Source organism: Sinocyclocheilus grahami, unplaced genomic scaffold (assembly GCF_001515645.1).
Source record: "Sinocyclocheilus grahami isolate Dianchi unplaced genomic scaffold, SAMN03320097.WGS_v1.1 scaffold77.1, whole genome shotgun sequence".
In the NCBI taxonomy this organism is placed as follows: domain Eukaryota; kingdom Metazoa; phylum Chordata; class Actinopteri; order Cypriniformes; family Cyprinidae; genus Sinocyclocheilus; species Sinocyclocheilus grahami.
The window spans coordinates 1,129,133-1,149,988 of NW_015505256.1; the positions used below are offsets into that span (position 1 = coordinate 1,129,133).

The window sequence follows — 20,856 nt, forward strand, 5'->3', positions numbered from 1 at the left end:
CGTTCAAAACAAGGTTCTCATAATGTTAATGCCTATTGTAACAATAATAGGCTACCATTATGTTGAAGTATATATATGTAAATGTATGAATTATTATCGCTATTATTCTGTCGGAAGCTGCACTACTATTTTTTAATTTTTTAAAATTGAAAAACCCAAAATAACATGCAAGTCATGCTTGGTCTGATTAAATGTAATTATTCACATTATTGGACGTGACACCAGATGAGCGAATTGTGAGTTTGTGTACCGCTACATGCTTAAGTTTTCTCTTTCTCCTATATGCATATATATACATATATATATATATATATATCATATCATATATGTATCCTCATGTATTTTCTAAAAAACAGTTTCTGGCACACCGACCAAACGCAGGCTTCGCCGATTCAGTTTCTGGCAATTTAGCTTGTTTTGCTTTTCACAAAATAATATAAAACAATTCACATAATATATTTTATTTCACTCCTTTTTAATTCCATGTGATTTTATTCTTCTTTGATTTCATCTGGTGTTGTTTTTTTAAGTTCTCTACGCTCAGAGGCAGAATATTTGTTTATAGGCCTAGTTTTATGTGCACCTTTTTTTTTTTACAGCTTCTCTTTTTACGACTGGTACCGTATCATGTCTCATTATTTAGGAAAGCACAAAAAAAAACTGGTATTTATTTAATTTTTTAATTTATTTTTTTTAGAAAGAAACGAGCGTGTAGCACCACAGGCTGCAGCTCTGTGTGAAATAATCTGCTGTTGATTCCACCACTGACTGCGACCTAAAACCAAGCATACATCACACTAAATCTGATGAACGACAGTCTGTGAGTTTCCGTAAGAAAGTTATGCACCAATCTAATGGCGACAACTAGGTCGCAAATAAAAAAAGATTGAAGAAAATATCCAAAAAATAAAATAGGGGTTTATAATAATTGATGAGCTTTGAGATATTATTGCCTTGTCCTGCTCTGAAAATGATCCCGTTTTTTTTGTCCTCATTACAGACTTTACATCGTCAAGTAAAATAAGACGCAGTGTGTGTATACAATACTATATGTTTGCTGTATGTTATATATGTTGTGTAATATATAATTTGAAAGGATATAGATCCTATACAAACAAGCCTTAAATAAATTAGTCAGTTTATTCAGTTTATTGTCCATCTTCACTCTAACAGTGTAAAGTCATAAAGAAACCCTCTCTTTCTGATTTGATGCACTATACAGTGTCTTATCAGGTAATCTAAATAACTTGCTTCATATGGTCACATTTAAATGGACATGTTTTATTAATTTAAAATATGACTAACTTAACTTATTTCCTATGACTGAATCAAAATGACTACTTTAGATTGGTCAAGTTAAATTAGGACCGAACGGCTCCTTTAAGGTAACCACTGCTCATTTTTACTTTTCCAGTGCAGCATTGTTGTAGCCCTTGGGTTTCTTTACATCTTTCTGTATCCACAGCTCCAAGCGGTTAGTCACTCTGGCACGGGGACTCTCTCCAGCTTATTTGAGGTTTGGGGGCAAACGGACTGACTTTCTCCAGTTTCATAACCTGAAGAATCTTGGAAAGTTTAGAGGGCCTGGACCAGACTATTACCTCAAAAACTATGAAGATGGTGAGGTCTGATTTGCTCGTTTTCAATTAGGGATTTTGCATAAATTGTCAGGATTGAATGAGAAGTTTGGGATCAGAAACCTTGATGGAAATGTAACTATATTCTAGAAATACTGTTTGGAATCAAGATATTAAAGCGGTGCCTATGTAGAACAAAAATGTGCATGTACAAACCAAAAATATATCTGAATAAATATTGATGCATTTAATTTGTTTAGTGCATGTCTGTGGAAAAGAAATGGCTTTTTAATTACCCATACTTTTTTTTTCAATAGACATGAAAGAGAAAGAAATACATTTTGAGTATCTAGTAAACATGTCCACAAGGCAAACCACATGCATGGTTACATTACGCTTTTAGTGGTTAGTTTGTCCTCTTGATGGGCAGATATGCACAAAGAACTCCAAAAGCATTCTCGCGGTTTCCATGCAGACATAGTGCGCAGTGACTTCGCTCTGGACAAACAAAAGGGTTGCAAGCTGGCCAGCCACCCAGACATGATGCTGGAACTGCAGCGGGAGAAAGCGGCTCAGATGCAACAGGTCTTGTTGAAAGAACAGCTCTCCAACATCTATAGCGATGTCACATTAACAGGTAAGAGATTACAGCAACATGCAGATGCTGAGCTAATCCAGTGTATATCATGGTTAGGCTTTGTTTTTTTTTTGCCTCAGAATTTCACCAAATAGCCTTAAACATATATGCTGCTCAGAAAAAAAAGGTACAAAGCTGTGACTGGGGCAGTAGGCCTAACCTAAGGCACAAAAACTAAAAGGTACATTTTTTTTGTTCCTTATTTATCCCTAAATGGTACAAATTAGTACTTCTTAAAGTACATATTAGTACCTTTTGAAAGTGTATCACATCCAGTGACATTGTTGTGCCTTTTTTCTGAGATTGTAGGTTTTTAACAAACTATTGAACAGAGCATATTATTAGTGACAAAAATTAAGAAAAGATTTTTGAAGTTAGTAGGAAGGTTTAGTCTTGTAGATGGTGTGTTTACGACTGTGTTGTTTTGGGTGCTTTCTGTATTTATAGTTGGGTTTTATGTTGTTTAAGAACTATATTGAGATGTTTTGTCTCCAGGATCATAGGTACGCCAACAAATGCAGTGATGTAATCATTTCTGCTTGTTACAGAAACGCATAGGTTTCAAATGATGAGAGACAGGATGGTCCGGCAAACAATCAGCCAAGCATATGGGTTTATTGATCACTTTCAACAGCTGTGCTTTGCCTGTTTGTATAAATCCAGTGTCCAATTTCAGATTTCATAGTCACACACACAGACAATGTCCCAAATGTTCAGATCCCCCATTTTATGGGGGAATAAATGTTTGAAAGGCACTTGTCAGAGACCTTTGTAGTACTGAAAATGTCAGATCAAGGATTGCATGGAGCTGAATGAAGACATATACAAAAGGCTAGTAGAAACAACAGCTGACAATGATTTCAGAAATGATACTTTGTAAAAGCACTTGCTGTAGATCTGAGAAGGAGAGCAGGGAGGTTTTTGCATGCATTTGGAATCAGGTCAGTAGTATCTTTTCTGTGTGTATTAAAATCACAAAAAAATGTGTTTTGGTTGGATCAGGTGTGATGTTTTGTTTGGATCATGCAGTGATTTTTGTTGCGAAGACACTGTTGTCGATTGAACTCTGATTCAACACTCTACAAAGGGAATTAAGGGATATTTATGGGGTTTTCTTTGACAGACCAGCTTTTAGTTTTTTTGTAAATGCCATTGTTTTGTTATTATATTCATTGCAGTAATCTCAATGTAAACTCAAATCACTATCAGGTACAGTCAGCCGTAGAGAGATTATTTGTTTAAAACAGATTTAGTGTGGAAAGATTGTACTAAGTTTTATGTCAGGCACTGTGTGAGTTCCAGTACAGGTCACGCCGCTCATTTTCATATTAATATTGATATATAAGCTCAGATGAGAATTTCCGAACTGCACTTGACATCAAACCTAATCCGTTCTCATGCCAAATTCAGCAAAAAACACTCTTCTAACTTTCACCCTTATTTTCCAAACATCTTTTTACACACATCTGCGTTTGACAGGGCGGCTGTAAGAGGAATTGGGACTAAACACACTTAGCAAAGGAATCTCTCTCTCCGTGGATCTCAGCATGTATGCTGTAGCAAAAAGCCAGTCGTGTGCATGACTGATTGGTGAGAATGAAGACACCTGGGTGCACGGCACAGACGGGTCTGTTAGCAATCAAGATGCCCCCTGTGCAGTCACTGGCAGGTGGCAGGGGAATTGCAGTGAGATAGCCCTGCCCCATCCATTTCCACTCGGCACAGGTTGGCTTTTCTGAGCTTTTCTCATTAGAACTATCAGTAATAGGCGTGAAAGCCCCCTGCCAGTTAAAACAAACCGTGGTGAGACAATCCCAAGGTCATACTAGCTTTCACCTCTACACTCGCTACAGTTTAGTCCAGTTTAGTTAAAGCAAACCATCTGAGACAAGTCGAGGTCAGGGCACTCAAAGCTCTCAAATTGCTACAGTTCCATGCTGCTTTTATGTTCCATGATGTTGCCTGTTGTTTTAGCTCCTTATTCACTGCGTTTTCAGTTATTTTGTTATTATTAAATATTGCTTTATAAAAGATTTGCATTTCCTGTATTTATGTTTGTAAGGCACATTTTTTTAAAACCCTAAAGAAATTAGTAACAATAAAAAAGTGTCTAATTAAGTAAGATTCTTTAACCATACAAAGCCTACTGCGTATTACAACTATATCATAATTGACGCACACATTTCTAAGGCCTCTAAATTATCATCATGATCAAGACTTGCTCTTTAGCAAGTAACAGGGCTTTTAGTATAATTGTAAAACTGTCCAGCGTCAGGTTGTAGTCTTTTTGCTGTAAAATCTTTACAGATAAGAATAACTTGTTATCCATAAATCATTTTTTAGAAAAAACATGTTAAAATGTATCAAATATGATACATAGGCTTTTTGGGGGGAACGTTTATTTCCACATCTCTCAGTCATTATTGTATTGCATTGCATTTTATGTTAAACTGTTCAATTTTTCTGATTATGATTTAATGTGTCAGGTTTTACATGGTTAACTGATCACTGATGGGCTGCCATTCTAAGATCATTTGAATAACCAAATACTATTTGCTTGGCTAACTGCAGATGCAGCATTTGGTATTTTCAGCAACAAAAAAAAAACCGGTTGCTTTTGCATGATATCAAGTAGCATATCTTCCATTGCAAACAGAAATTACCTTTAAAGTTTTAGGCTTTAAAGTTTTAAAGTTTTGCTCTAGGTAAACAAAATGCTCCATTATGACTGTTTTGCTGATTTCATGATACTAAGCAAGTGAATAATTTTCTAAATAGATGCAGAAAAGAAAAGACCAATTGCATTTGATAATGCAAATAGATATAAAAGATGAAATAAAGCATTCAAAATGGCATTTTATTAATTTAGCAGAAATCTACACATATATTCATTTAGCAAATATTAGGTGGTTACATTAGGATGCATTCTGGTTCCATTTTAAATGGTGAACATTATATAATCTACATAATGAGAGTTTTTATAGTTAACAAAAACATTTAGCAAACAATAACATTGAATATCACAGCTAAGGCTGAAATAACCTACAGCACATACAAGATAGCGTATACGTACAGGCTAAATTGTTTGCAGAAATTGAATACTTAGGGTTGGCTATTTAAAACAAACCCAAACCAGAATGTTTGTGAAAAATCAATTGCATGCATTATTGAATTGAGTAATAATGGCCAGTGGAACCGTCACCTTTAAAGACTGAATTATGTGCTTATTTGGACATTGTAACCGTACATTTCATCAGCGTGTTAGTTTCCAGTGCTGATGGAGTCAAGGATTCGTGAATATCACAGCATTCATAACCCCACAATAGATGTATATATCATTCAGTACAAGCAGACATATTAAGAATGATAAATATCCACAGTCCACCTCTCTAAATGACTTATGCTCGCTTTGTTTGTATCCCATTCCTGGAAACTACTCTCTTCCACATGCACTGAGTGAAGTGTCAACTGATATGTAGCTAAATGCGGTGAAGGTAAATTCCATTGTGTGCTCAGAGCTCAGCTGTAGAGGGCTTTATAGTTGTCATCGTGTGATTCTTAGCGTGTCTGAGGTCATGGTGCACTTTAGATCCGTGAACTGGTTTGCCAGACCCTCAGGAGAGCAGCATTCATCATAAATAACTGTCCCTTTAAATCGCATGAATTTTTTTGCTTTCGCTTTCTGCTCAAAACATTTCTCCAACGTCCACTTACAGACATAAAGGAGTCTGTCTGGGCGATGCTAGCATGTTTGCAGCACAGCTATATTCAAAGCTATTTCCTGTCCGTTTGCTCAAAGACAAATGACAGGAAGTTGTCCAGTGAGGGCAGTTTGAGTATTAGCTAGCTGACAGTTAGCCTTTAGCCTCTCATTTTCGCTGACAGCAGTAACTACTTGAGTCCTCAAATAGTCATTAAAAGTAAGGAAATGTCATGCAAATGGGCTAGAGGTGGGGAAACCTCCAGTAATCGTTCCGCACAAAAATGAGGAGTGGCTTTGACCAGATGCAGTCTGAAGTGAGATGGTGCCATTTCACAACACTGCGTCATTTGTTTTCCCTCCACAAGTTTGGGTAACATGCCCATGTTACTCAGAATTGCTTTTTGGCTCGTTGAGCCCAAGTTTTTGTCCAGTTGATAATGTTTGCTCCATAGTTGGGCGGTTATTTCATTGAAACGATTGCTGGAGTATTTTGATGAATACCGCATGGCAGAATTTCATTTGCCAGTCATCGAATAGTCTTCCTGTCCTCTTCTCTCTTCTCGTGCTCAAAGTGACACAAAGAGTTTGGAGACTTTTTCCTCCTCTCCCAGCAGCAGTGAAAACACACATGTGTGCACTCAACACAAACACAGTGAGTGTACGTAGAATAGTGTGCTAATGATAGATCTGAGGCTCTGACAGATGTTTCTGCCTGTGAAGGAAAACATGATTTTTTTTTTCTGTATCTGAGACATTAAGCAGAGACTTACACACAATGCTCAATATTCCCCAGAAGAGTTAAGAGCTGAATATATCTGTAGGCCATACAAGTAGCACTCGTGAAGCACAGAGACACTTGATTCACAATTAGATCGATGAATTTGTTTCTTCATCAGAACAGATTTGGAGAAATTACATCACTTGCTCACCACAGGATCCTCTGCAGTGAATGGGTGCCGTCAGAATGAGAATCCAAACAGATAAAAACATCATCATAATCCAAGTAATCCGTGCGATTTACGTCAGTCAATTAACATGTGAAATGTGAAAAGCTGTTTGTAAGAAAAAAATCCATCATTCAGGCATTTTAACTTCTAACAGTTCATAATCTATAATAATGCTTTCTCCAGTGCAAAAAGTCCATCTCCTGTTGTCCTCTCACATCAGAATTCACCGACACATTTGTTTAGAACTGTTTTGGTCTGTTTTTCTTGTAAACAGAGCTTGATCTGAGCATATTTCTCTCCTGATTCAGTTGAGACTACATTTTCACTGGAGAATTATGGTTAGAGGACTCATATTTTAGCCAGAGGCAACAATTTGAAGTTAAAAACATCTTGATGGATTTGTTTATTACAAACACACAGCTTTTCACTTCACGTTAATTGATGGACTGGAGTCGTGTGGATTACTTTGATGTTTTTATAAGCAGTTTAGAATCTCATTCTGACGGCACCCATTCACTGCAGAGGATTCATGGACGAGCAAGTGATGTAATACTAAATATCTGCAAATATGTTCTGATGAAGAAACAAACTCATCTAAGATGGCCTGAGGGTGAGTAAAGTTTCAGCAATTTTTACTTTTTTTGGGTGAACTATTCCTTTAATTAAATTCCATAAAACTATATATTATTTAATAAACCATATGATTATTTAAATGAACTAAAATATCTTGCAGTTGCTAGCAATAGCACAAGCACACATGCATGTGCATGTGCTAATTAGCAAAGATTCTATCACTGCTCTTAAGTGTCCACAGCCATTGCTTTTTAAGTAAAGCAACATATCGTTTTCCATCTTGGATTTGTTTCACTGAGCTTGATATGATTTATGGAATTTATTTATCCTCCCCAATTATTGCTGATTACTTTTTAGAGCAGCCTTCAAGTCTGTTTAAGCATTAAAGTTGCTATAAAATAAATTATATTTATAATTGTTATTATTTAGCATTATTATTTTTTACAACCATAGAGAGAGAGAGATATTGGCAAATATGACATGAACATTTACAATCTCAGTGTGTGACATGAGTGAACAGAACTGTAAATAAATAAGACGCTAATACATATTACAGACTCTTCTGAATGTTTCCACGTTGAGCCATTACTCAAGGTTTTCTAAATGACCATAAAACAACAACTGAACTGGAAAAATAAAATGTGCCACAACAGAAGGTTATGAAGACAGAGTGAGCTCTAGATATCTCGTAAATGTAACAAGAAACTGTCAGCCTGCATGACTCAGACTGTGCTATATATTGCTGTTCAATTTGCCAAATGAAGTGATAAACTAGCCTTTAAATTAATTTGCAAGTAGAAACATAATAGCAGCATATTTACAATTTTCAAAATAATGAAAATAAACTGTGACCAAATGTTAAGAGAAAACAGATGTTTACAATGCTTGGAAGGAGTCGAAATTCCCTGCTGGGTACACAAACTCAGTCTAATAATGATGTTAGCGTCAAAATTATCCAATGTGTTTAAAATGGAGTTTCAGATCTTAAATGCCTTGAAAATGAATTACACTTAAAAATATATCATATGGTTCAGTGTGGATCATTTAATTGCAACCAACCAGTGTTTTTGAAGTGAATGAAGATGTTTTTTGTAGATTTTACAAACTAGAATCACAGAAGCGATGCTAATAATTCTGTTATTGTTTGTCAATTAAGATAGTATCTTTATAATACTGTGGTGATGAATTGCTGAGATGTTGGTGATCAAAGTGCTATATTTAATTTGACCATACATGATAATGCACATGTATGATACTTTACTGTTGCCACGTTACTTTTGGAAGCATAATAAGCATAACATCGGGAGCTACTGTGATCACCAACATGGCTGGAGAATATCATTTTATTCAAAGTCTGTTTTCTGAAATATAAGGTGGGCCAAGAGATTTTGTTTTAGTTTTTTTGTGGAGATAATATTTCTACAGTTGTGGCCAAATTCTGAGCCAGGATTTTGTGGGAACTGGATGGGCCACATTTTACACTTTTGCATCCAGCAGTTCCCTTTAGTATCAAAATCTAGGAAATTAAAGATGACATGATACATTAATCTACGGCTCTTTAGTGGTTTACCAAATCACACACATTGGAGTTATTTGCCTGGCCTTACCATGCAACACAAAATTCCAAATAATAATCCAAGATCATCCCAACAAAGGAGTTCCCATTCCTGTGGTTGTTATTAAGCCATAAGCTTTTAGTCTGTGAAGTTTCCTTTTTATTTGATTCATTCATTTGATAAATGAGTCATCAGTCATGCACTCATAGTGCATGAGAACTGCACTTCAGCAGCTGCAGGTAGTTTAATACCACCCCTTCATAAACAAATATTAAACCGCTGCGATTCTCGAAGACATCTGCGTTGTTACCACATACGTTTCAATTACTGACATTACTAAAACCTTTATTAAAAATCAATAAAGAGTGTAATTGCATGAAATACTTTAACGAAATTACCGCAAAATCTCAATGGGCTTCATTCATGAAACACGAGCAGAGCAAATTTCTGTGCAAATCGCTTGCAAAACCATTGCAACGCAAATTGCTGCATTTAATTCAATTCTGAATGTTTTACATAGATATTCGTTCTGCGTGTGTTTCATGACTGAGGCCAAAATGATTTCTCACTGCACACTAAAATGCACATACTTTTGTTCTTACACAGAGATTTAAATATTTTTTGATATTATTTAATCTTTGCCAATTCTACACATCCAGAAAGTATATTTCGGACCTTGAGCTAAAATAGAATTTAATATTAAATAAATCTCCATGTAAGAACAAAAATAAGTGCGTTTTAGTGTGTACTTTACCTATTTAACAACCAATCTTCTGTTCGCCTTCAATTCCACGTTCAAAGCATTCGTCCTTCATTACTTACAGACTTGTAGCATTTCCCTAATTAAGCTGTCAGTGGATATTCACGAGCGTTGCCTCAGAGCACGATTATATTCACAGTTTTTTAAGGAATTAGCACTGTTGGACATTTTGTTAATAGTTGACATCACAAAGACTGAAGGAAGTGATTGTTGTGGCAGCTTGGCATTATGTGAGGTGAAGTCTGGTTATATGTTGCTGTGGTGATTTCACCTGGCAGCTTCAGTACTCTCAGCCTGGTTGGACATTGATTTAACTAGTTTTAATGTTCCAAGGACCATCTGGCTTCACCACAAGTTCACCCTACATGTTGAACTTTCTCTAGGAGAATTGCATATGCGTTGAAGTCAGGGCTATGTGCAATTCTGAATTAAGACATTGAGAGAGCGTTTTAAATTTAAGTTCAATTCCTGAGACTGAAGAATTGTAATATGAATTGAAATATAAAGAATGGTTTTCAGCATGAATTGTGCTTTAAACAAGTTGCGATATACTCGGCATATTGCGTATTTCCATATTTGCATATTTGCACAGTGACACAACATTTTATTATTTTTATTTAGGCCGAACATCTATTGTAAAATTATTAAATACTTTAATATTTAATATAAAACTAATCATAATAAAAAAACTTTAAACATGTAAAAAATATACAAACTATCAGACCACATTTTTTAAAAAGCATATGTTATTCAACATTAACTTAAAAAAAAAAATAAATAAAACTGTTCTGTTAAATAAAAAGTATAAAATACAACAGGACTCTTGATTGTGTGGTATTGCTTAATTATAAAGAAATCTGAAAACAATGTGGTGTATATTTTTGGACACTGTATGGCAACATTTTAATGTTTTGACACTCAGTATTGAACTTAGTTTAGAGATATATTTCTAATCAGACAGTATGTGTTTTACATAAACAATATGTAGGACACATACATATAGAAACAAAATAATTGATATTTATTGGCATAATTAGTCAAAATGTAGGATTTATTAGCAGTGGAATTGTTTTGTTGCAAAACATACTGTAAATGCTTTTTATAAATGGAGTTTTGAAACTCCTTTGTGTGACATTGTTGAATTTCTTGCTGTTTGGCATCAAGTTCCAATTCACGAATAGAAAGAGAGACAACATTTTGTAAACTCTGAATTCTGCCCAACCTTGATTGAAAAGTATATGCTGTTTAGCTCACCGAAATGAGAAAATATGAATTCCTAATATTTTACACACTGTCAATGAGTTTATTCATTTGTTGCATTCCTTTAATTTTGATATTGCATTTCAGAATAGCATAGGATGGTATTCTGCTTAAGGAATTACAGAATCCAATACAGGTCATAGTGCAGGAAAGTAAATGCATGTCAGTCTGCTATTTTCATATTCTGGCTGATCACAGGCTGCTGGCCCTGTCCTCCTCACAGTCACGCGTGGTTCTGTGATGTTTCAGATGCAGGAGAGATTTGTGGCTCATGAAGGTCTCATCTGATTTGTGTTCTCACTCCACCGTGTATCAGGTTACTCTTTTCTTCTAGAGTATTTTTTAAATAGCACAGCTGCTGAACTCTTCCCTGGACTGTTCAGACTGAATAGAGACCCCAAGCTCAGTGGGTCTGCTGCAGAAATGTATTAAAACTGCCCAAAGATATGTGAATTATGTGAGGAGCTGGCTAGATCTAGATGTTACCACCTGTGAAGAGGGTATTATTCATTTTTATGTTCTTTGTCAGTAGTTGTTCTGCTCCTGCAATACCGGTCAGGGATCTTTAATCATTCAGATGCTTCTCGCTGAGATCATTTTGATTATAATTCTCACGAACCACAACTATGGTTTGGCAGCGAGGACATCACACATGAGCAGGGCCGGCCCAAGCCTTTATGGGGCCCTAAGCAGAATTTTATTTGGGGGCCCCTCGGTGCCAACAATACGACTGATTATTGTCAATGCTTGATTTTTCGCACAGTATAAATCTAACACACCCATTATCAACTGTATTTGTTGTATCTGTGTTGATTACATCATGCCAATGTCTGCCTGGCATGTTTTTACCCTTCTACGATTTTTAATTGTAACAGTAGCAAACCCACAAGGTGTTAATTTGCACTTTAACATTCAAAGTCTTCCAGTACTAAGTGGCATACTTAATGTGGTGTACTGAAAAGTAGCTAAATAAACCAGCAGACCAATATCCAATATCATTATGCCTCAATTAGCTAGTTATAGCAACGACCCCAAAGGTAGCCCAGTGTAAATAATGTTAAGCTGTTAAAAGGGTCATATGATGTTGCTAAAAAGAAAATTATTAGGTGTATTTGGTGTAATGAAATGTGTTCATGCGGTTTAAGGTTCAAAAAACACATTATTTTCCACATACTGTACATTATTGTTTCTCCTCTATGCCCCGCCTTTCTGAAAATTGATTTTTACAAAGCTCATCGGTCTGAAAAGCGAGGTGTGCTGTGATTGGCCAGCTATCCAGTGCATTGTGATTGGCCGTATACCTCAAGCGGAGGTGACAGAAATGTTACGCCCCTTACCATACTGTGATGCCGTGTCCTGCCGAAGCGACGAGACAAACACATTAAAACCCATTATAAACGAGGCATTTGTTGCATCCAGTGGGGACATAATTACTGATTATAATGATTTATACTGTCATTTTACGCGTTGCGTTGCATTGCGTCGCGTAAACATACAACCATGTCTGCATTTGTGATAGGAGAAATGACAAACAACAAGCGCTACTCTACACTGCTCAAAACTCACGTTTGATCATCAGTGGCAAATCGTTTAAATGAAAACGTACTTACGGAAACCACATGTGACGACCCCGGGCTGGACTCCACTTCGTTCACGGTGAAAGCCAATCCGGCGATCCACAGCGTGAAGTTGATGTATTTCCTCAGCGACCAGCACGGATCAGCTCTAGGCATGACGAAGCCATATCATCCTCTTTTGGAAGGCCAAACAAAGTAGTTTCGCTTTCACAACAAAACACACAGCGCCTTCACGACATGGCGGTGGCAGCAACAACAATACTACAGTGAGAATAAAAGTTACGCCTTCTTTCTTTGCGTGAACATTTGGGTAGCGTTATGCAAATCTTCCTACATCGTGACGTAGACATGTGGAGGCATGTTAAAATTAGCCATTTTAGGTAGGCGTGGTTGACTCTTAACTTTTATAAAGAATCTCTTTGGATTTGAGAGTTTAGTCTTTGCAACTTTACAGATCTTCTTTATGCACCAAGAGCTTGTAACACTCCAAAGAGAAAGGAAAATTTTAAATCGCATCATATGACCCCTTTAACAATACAAAGGGCACATTGCCCCCTCAGATCTGATTGTGCCCCCCAGGTTTATTTTATATTTGTTCCCATCAAATACACATTGTGTAGGTAACTATAAAGTTTACTCTGCTCTTCTCCCAGTTCACTGGCCACTTATGTATTTCGGGAGAAATGGGTGAATTACGTGATATTAATCTGACACATCGCGATCGGACCGAGGGGGACCCCCACCAACCCCCCGGAACATGTATGGACAGAGAGGGGCCCCGCTCCCTACCTCGCACTGGGCCCCGCGTCAGCTAAGGACGGCCCTGTACGTATATATAAATTAAGTCAAGTTTAGTCACCTTTATTTGTATAGCGCTTTATACAATACAGATTGTGTCAAAGCAGCTTTACAGTAACGAACAGGAAAATAGTTTGTCAATAATGCAAGAGGACAATAACAAACAGTCATTTTTCAAGTTAAAGTCAGTTCATTGATGATTCAGTGATGACATCGTTCAGTTCAGCTCTAGTGTCTGTGCAATCAGTCAAGCGTCCCCAACTAAGCAAGCCAAAGGCGACTGTGGCATGAAACCAAAACTCCATATAATTGCCATTGTCCACTGACATAATATATCACAAAAATAAAAATACAATAAAACAAGCGGTCATTTAATGTACTCTTGGGGCCGCCTGGTGGCCATGGGGGCCCTAAGCAGCCGCTTAGGTCACTTATGCCATGGACTGGCTCTGCACATGAGCAAAACTCCAAACCGTTACTAAAATACAAGTCCTATATCCATATTATTGCTTTTTCCAGTCTGAATCAGGAGAGAAATATGCACAGATCAAGCACCTTTTACAAGCAAAAACAGTCCAAAACACTTATAAACAAATATGTCAGTGGATTTTGATGTGAGAGGACAACTCTTTTCTGCTTGCCATTATTAAGTAACACAACTCTGAGTAGGTTTGATGTCAACTTCTGTAAAACCAGTGATTAAAGTACATAAAGCTTTGCTTATATAACACCTTTTAAAAGTAGTTTACAAAACGCTTTACAGAAGAAGTGCAATGTGACTGTGTGTCTTTTGGTAGTTGTGTCGGCCAATCAGATTGGAATTGTTTTGTTTTGTTTTTTTTACTAGCTTTTGCCATATTTTTGTTTGCCATATAGATTAGTGAGTGAACCGTAGGTGTGGCATCTGAGACTGAGACGCTTAACACTAGTGGGCCAAGGCCAAGCAACATGTATATCGAAAATAGCAGAGGACCTAGGACAGATCCTGGCCAAATGAGGTCATTGCACAATTCCTAGATAATACCATTGATAAGAGCCATAGGAAGGTGTCCGTCCAAAAACCTTTTCCAAAGATTTGCTCTTTGACACTGTTTATAGTTTCTCAGAGAGTGTGATGCTAAGCGTATGTTTGGAAATCTAGGATCTACTGTGCAGAACAGCCAAAAATGCTTTCATTTCTGTTTTTTTTTCCATGAAAAGTCTCGTCGTTAGATGACAAATAATGTTGTATACATTTTATGCAACGTTGAAAAGTGGATTCTATTTTTATTTGAAAGAGAAAGAAGAAATAAATTAAATTAATTTGCAGTCTCCAATTTCTCCCATTCCTGCCCAGCTATTTGTGTATTTGTAAATCCAGAGAATTTGCCAGAAGCCTGAACATTGACATGTGGAATGCAGAACTATTGCTGCTCAGACTAACCATACAAACACAATTGTGCATTTGTGTGTGCATGTGTTAAGGAGAGTGTTTGTTAGGGTAGAGGGTGTTTCCAAAAGCACTAAAGATTTGGAATAAACGCTCTTTCTGAACAGCATGTACAATATTTTTTATATCATATTATGACTAAAGCATAAATTCAAATTACTAGAAAAAAAAATCCCAAACACTTTATGGCATTTTCCCCCAGTATAGTGCAGTGAATTTTAAGATGTTTTGGCAAGGGAATAGTGACATAAATGACAATTATGTCATAATTTACTCCTCTTCGTGTCATTTCAAAGCTTTCTTCCATGGAACACAAAAACAGTTAATAAGCTGAATGCCCAGGCAACAATTTTCCATATAAAGAAAGTGAATGGTGACCACAACTGTCATTTTATGGAAAACTTAGCTTGGAAATTCTGCAGAAAATCTTCTTTGCTATAACACAGAATAAAGAAAGTCCTACAGGGTTTGAACAGCACAAAGGCGAGTAAGTTTTTTGTTCATTTTTGTGTGAACAATCATTTAAATACTGGAGCAAAGTAACCCATGAAACCCCTTCTGCGGCCTGAAACTAGAACCTTTGGGTTAGCGGCCCAGATCTTTCAGCACATTTGCAGATTTGTGATTGGTTGGTCTGTTATCTGTTTCCTCTCAGGATGCTCTATTAGAAAGCTGAAATCTATCAAGCTTTGAATTGAATTCAACTGAACGGATGAAACAAAAATATGTGGATAAATGTCAGCACTGCAACAACAGTGCTAAGACCTCAGTGAGTTTGGATGAAACCGCGTGTGAAGAAAGCCGTATTCTGGAAGGAATTTTATAAGTCCATAAACATGTAATGAAATTTGCTCTGGTCTAGGGAACATGGGTAGGAAAAGTAATATTGAGTTTTCCGAGGCAGACTGTAGTGCTTTAAAACACCTTCAGTCAGGAGGGGCTAACCAGAACCCCTCTGCTTTATTTTGTTCACTTTAAACTTGAGTGACAAGACCTGACGGCTCTAAGCAAAGGCAGATGGAGAGCGCCGTTGACTGGGCATGGCATAAGGCCAACAGAGCACCTCTACTGTGGTGGTGCCCCATAGCCGCTTAGAGTGCTAAACATTTTTATAATGGTAACATCAGCATCCCCAATGTGATCCCATTGCTCTTTGGAGGTATTATATATAAAGTGTGATTCTAGATTTAAAAAAAAATAGTGTTGCAGTGTTCAGTGTTACATGCAATATTAAGATATGGACAGCTTTTAAAATGGAAACACTAGGAGCTTGCAGTCAGAGATTGACAAATGTGACCCTGGACCACAAAACCAGTCTTAAGTCGCTGGGGTATATTTGTAGCAATAGCCAAAAAAACATTGTATGGGTCAAAATTATCAATTTTTCTTTTCTTTCCTACTGTAGAAAAAAAAATTGGCCAAATATTGTCGTATCATAACCATACATCAATGGAACGCTTATTTATTCATCTTTCAGTTGATGTATAAATCTCAATTAAAAAAAAAAAATTATTAATTATTCCAGGTTTGTAGGTTATTGAATGCACAAGATTTTATATTTTAAAAGATTTTACATTTATGAATTTGGCAGATGATTTTATCTAAAGTGAGCAATTCTCGCTTTCCCTGGGAATTGAACCCATGACTTTGTTGCAGTTACAGCATCACTTTTATTTAGTGCATATTATTGCGTAGTGCAATCTGAGTATTAAACATGGTCCGACACACTCTCTTGACAACTTGTAAACGTTTTACGTTTTGGCGAATCGGTATCTAATTTGTATACATTTGTAAAGTCTCATTTGTATGGTTTCATACAATCTGCTTATGCCCCACTGACAATTAGGTTTAGAGGTGGACCTTAATGCTATTTTTCTAAAAATCATATGTTTCCGTATTTATCACATTGTACGCATTCATAAAAAATCACCACCTCATAAAATAGTTAAATTTTTTATGCGATCCGGTTGACTTGGTATCTGTCCAAATATGTATGTACACTGAATAAAAAATACTTTTTTGAAATTGTAAATAAAACAAAGGTGATTGGAGTATGTTTTACATGTAATTACGGTATCGTTTTTTTTTTACTTCAAAATTTTATGCCAAATTTAATGTTACTTGCTGTTTCTTTGTAATTAAATGTGAAATTTGCTAGCAATTTCTGAGTGAAAATTGTTTCTACGGCTTTTTTTTCAGTGTAGGTATGCATACAAATATGAATTGGATCCCCTTGGTATTGCATAATGTTTTTAAATATTAAGAGTGAGACAAGCCGTACAGGTCTGTGAGAACAAGTTGTGAAATTGCTTTGCTTCTAGGTTGTTTTTGAAGCTTCAGCAGACATTTTACACTTGTGCAGTGAGGTCAGGCGAGCTGATGTCTGTTTCAGGCGGCTGACATGTTTGACTAGGGTAAGCGTGATCGGTCTACTTGAGAATTTACAGTGGGAACCCAAGACTAATGTTTTGATGGCTTGTATCTTTGGAAGGTATTTGAAGGTAAAATGCTTGGAAAAATGCTCTGTTCTTTTCAGAGAGCATCTGGTGGAAACATGCGACGCAGTACTGAAGACTATTCCAGCGCTGTCAGACACGGTTACTACAGAGACCTAACTGCTCTTTAGGTCTGCACCTCTGATGCAGAGTTGAGGCCAGCGACTGAACTATGCACTGAGGGGCCTTATCTCATGAGATGAGTCACTACGGTAACTCATCATTTTAACATGTTCCATGTATGTGGAGGAATTCCGGAAAATTAGTTCCATATTTGGTAGCTGGTGCAGGTGGTTTGTCTGTTTTGCTCGGTGGTGAATTTGGTGTTTTGACTCATACGCTGTGTAAACTGCAATCAGTAGGGGTGTAAATATTTGCATGGACAATGGTTAATTATGATTCGTTAGAAAATGGATGTGATGCATCAAGAAATTCAGTCATAATTAGGGTTATAATATATCTTGACATTTTCTTTAGCCTTTTGAGCCTGCTGTCAGTAGGATTTTTGTTTTTGAAAGAAGTCTCTTATGCTCATAAAGGCTGGATTTATTTGATCAAAAATACAGTTAATATAGTTATACTGCGAAATATTATTACAATTTAAAATAACTGTTTTCTATTTAAATATGTTTTAAAAATCATTTATTCCTGTGAGTTTTATGCCAGTCTTCAGTGTCACATGATCCTTCAGCAAATCATGATGATTTGGTGCTCAAGAAACATTTCTCATCATTATCACAGTCATCACAATATTTTTGCGCAAACCAGTTTTTAGGATTCTTTGATAAATATACAAATCAAAAGTACAGCTTTTATTAGAAAAAATATTTTTTTTGTAACAATGTACAACTCTTCACCGTCACTTTCCATCAATTTCCTGCATCCATGCTAAATAAAAGTTATCTCAATATTTATGTATTTGCCAAATGTCTTAATTTAATTGAACTATATTCAATTATTACTTTTCAATTATAGAACCATTCCAGCCAAACAGCCCTTGTAGCCAATAGATTCCGAATGTTTAATGCAAGAAATAAAATACAATAAAAGAGTTTTTTTTTCTTAACTCAAGGACAAATATTTAATGGATTGTGTTTATGTGCATCAATGTAACAACAGTAAGTAATAAACAGTAATATTCAGCATATATTGTCACAGTCACGTGTTGCTGCTGTCTAAATCAAGCGCTCACGAAAGAGTAGGAGAAAGGGTATTTAATTACAAATCCACTGGAAAAATATAACCACACAGCATAACCAAAACGTCCAAATACAAATAATAGCAGACAGGGAACTAAAGAACAGACAGGGCTTATAAACACATGGAATGCAATTAGGGAGAACAGAAACAGGTGTGGAGCTAATTAATAAAAAACCATGGAAACTAACTAGGCAGGAATAATGGAACCACAGAAAATAAAACCAAAACCGACCATAAACGTGACAGTCACTTATTGTTACTTAAAGCATATTTAAAATTAATTTTTAAATTAGAGTTTTGAACCGATTCCCTTGAAATAGATTTTGCTTGATCTTATTCACAAAAATTAATTGAATGAATTGAACTCACTATATCGCCATTTTCAACTACTGCATTTAACTAACCTTTTTGATTTCAAATGGCACATAACAAAACAAACTGTCACTTTTCATTTATCTATCTAGACTAGAAACTGAATTTGACCTTATGCTGACAGTGAAACGTCTGGCAACATAAAACTAACCTTTGGTTCTCAATGTCTGTGAGGGGAAGTAAACACATCTTCATATACTATGCAAACAATCTTCCCCATCTTTTTTGGCATTGAAGATTTGATTGAAATTATATGTTCTTGAACAGTTCAGTATTTAATCACAAAGAGCATTTGTTCTGAGACCAGAGAGCTGTTTTAAATTATTTCTTGCCGTTTAGGGAATTTTGCATAGTACGTTGTATCCTTCACGCTTCATGTATCGGGTTAGTGCCGTCTGCTCATCTTCTTTCAGCCTCAGATGGTTTTATTTGGAGAGGACCAGCCAGGCTAACCGGACAGATGTTTTTTTTCCCTCAAATCTATACGCTCCACATTATTACAAGCGCTTACGTTCCAAGACGATGATTTACTGCCAAAAGACGATTCATGAAACATCCTGTCACTTAGAGCTGAAAAACACAAACAAACATGTCACAGGGGTTCCTTTTTTGTAAGAGTGACTATAGCTCCGATAGAGCTGAAAGACGAAGGCCGGTGTGTATTTTGTGATCTGTATGTTTTCTGTGAGGACAGGCTGCACTGATTCTGTTGTCTGAGGAAGGAACTCCTTTGAAGAGGTGCTGTAAAACAGCTCAAGGGTGCCTCACCCTTCTTGTGCTGTCTTTAAAGTGATCATTACAGTGTAATTACGGCATTAGTAGGTAAATAGGTTATGTTAAGGAACTACTAAGTCCTGAGATGAGAATGGCCAGTTAAAAATGCTTTAGCACACGGTTGGTCAGATAAAAAAATATTGTGCTTTTTCCTTTTGGTGTGATAGTATTGGAGTTGCTACTGTAAAAACTACTGTGTTTGGTTTTGACTCTGTTTGGATGAGCTGCATTTGAAGCTATTACACACATTGCATTTAAAATATACATTTTAGTTCATTTTTTAGTTACTGTATATATATATATATATATATATACAGTATATATACAGTGGGTATAGAAAATAATCATCCCCCTTTAAAATAATCAAATTTTGTTGCTTTTCAGCCTGAAATGAAGACGGATACAGTTTTTGTTTTATCCAGCTGTATTTACTCAGTGCAACTTACAACATCCAAGTGAAATTATATAACACCATATCAGAAAAAAATGAGTAAAAAAAGAATAGAATCACTAAGTTGGAAAAAGGATCACCCCCTTGTGTCAGTATTTTGTTGAACCACTTTTTGCTTTAATTACAGCCTTTGGTTGTTGAGATTTGTCTCTACTACCTTTGCACATCTAGACTTTGCAATATTTGCCCACTCTTCTTTGCAGAACTGCTCAAGTTCAGTTCAGTTTGATGGTGACTGTTTGCAGTCTTGAAGTCATTCCACAGATTTTCAGTGGGGTTTAAGTCTGGGCTCTGACTTGGCCATGCAAGGACATTCATCTTTTTCTCCTTTAACCACTGTGTGCTCAGTTTTGCTGTGTGCTTTGGGTCATTGGAAGGTAAACCTTCTTCCCAATGACAACTTTCTGGTAGCAGATTTTCCTCAAGAATTTGAAAGCATTTTGCCCCATCATTTTTCCTTCTATCCTGACAAGTGCTTCGGTCCCTGCTGCAGAGAAACACCCCCATAACAGGATATCACCACCTCCATGCTTTATTGTTGGAATGGTGCATTAAGATGGTGAGCTGTATTGGATTTATGCCAGACATATTGTTTGGTGTTGAGGCCATATTAATTAAATTCATCTGCCTCAGAATCTTCAAGGTGAGTTTTGGCAAAGCTCAGTCACATCTGTTAGTTGAGGAGTGGCTTTTTTCTTACAACCCTCCCATACAAGCCACATTTGTGGAGAATTTGTGATATTGTTG

The 20,856-nt window shown here is 36.4% G+C and overlaps 1 protein-coding gene across 1 annotated transcript in view; it reads left to right on the plus strand.

Moving 5' to 3' along the window:
• LOC107586094 (inactive heparanase-2-like) overlaps positions 1–20,856 on the plus strand; it is a 79,411-nt gene that overhangs the window by 1,675 nt on the left and 56,880 nt on the right. The window contains exons 2-3 of the mRNA XM_016273329.1: positions 1,466–1,620; positions 2,053–2,214. Of these exons, the coding sequence (XP_016128815.1) occupies positions 1,466–1,620; positions 2,053–2,214 (317 nt within the window). The remainder of the gene's footprint in view (positions 1–1,465; positions 1,621–2,052; positions 2,215–20,856) is intronic.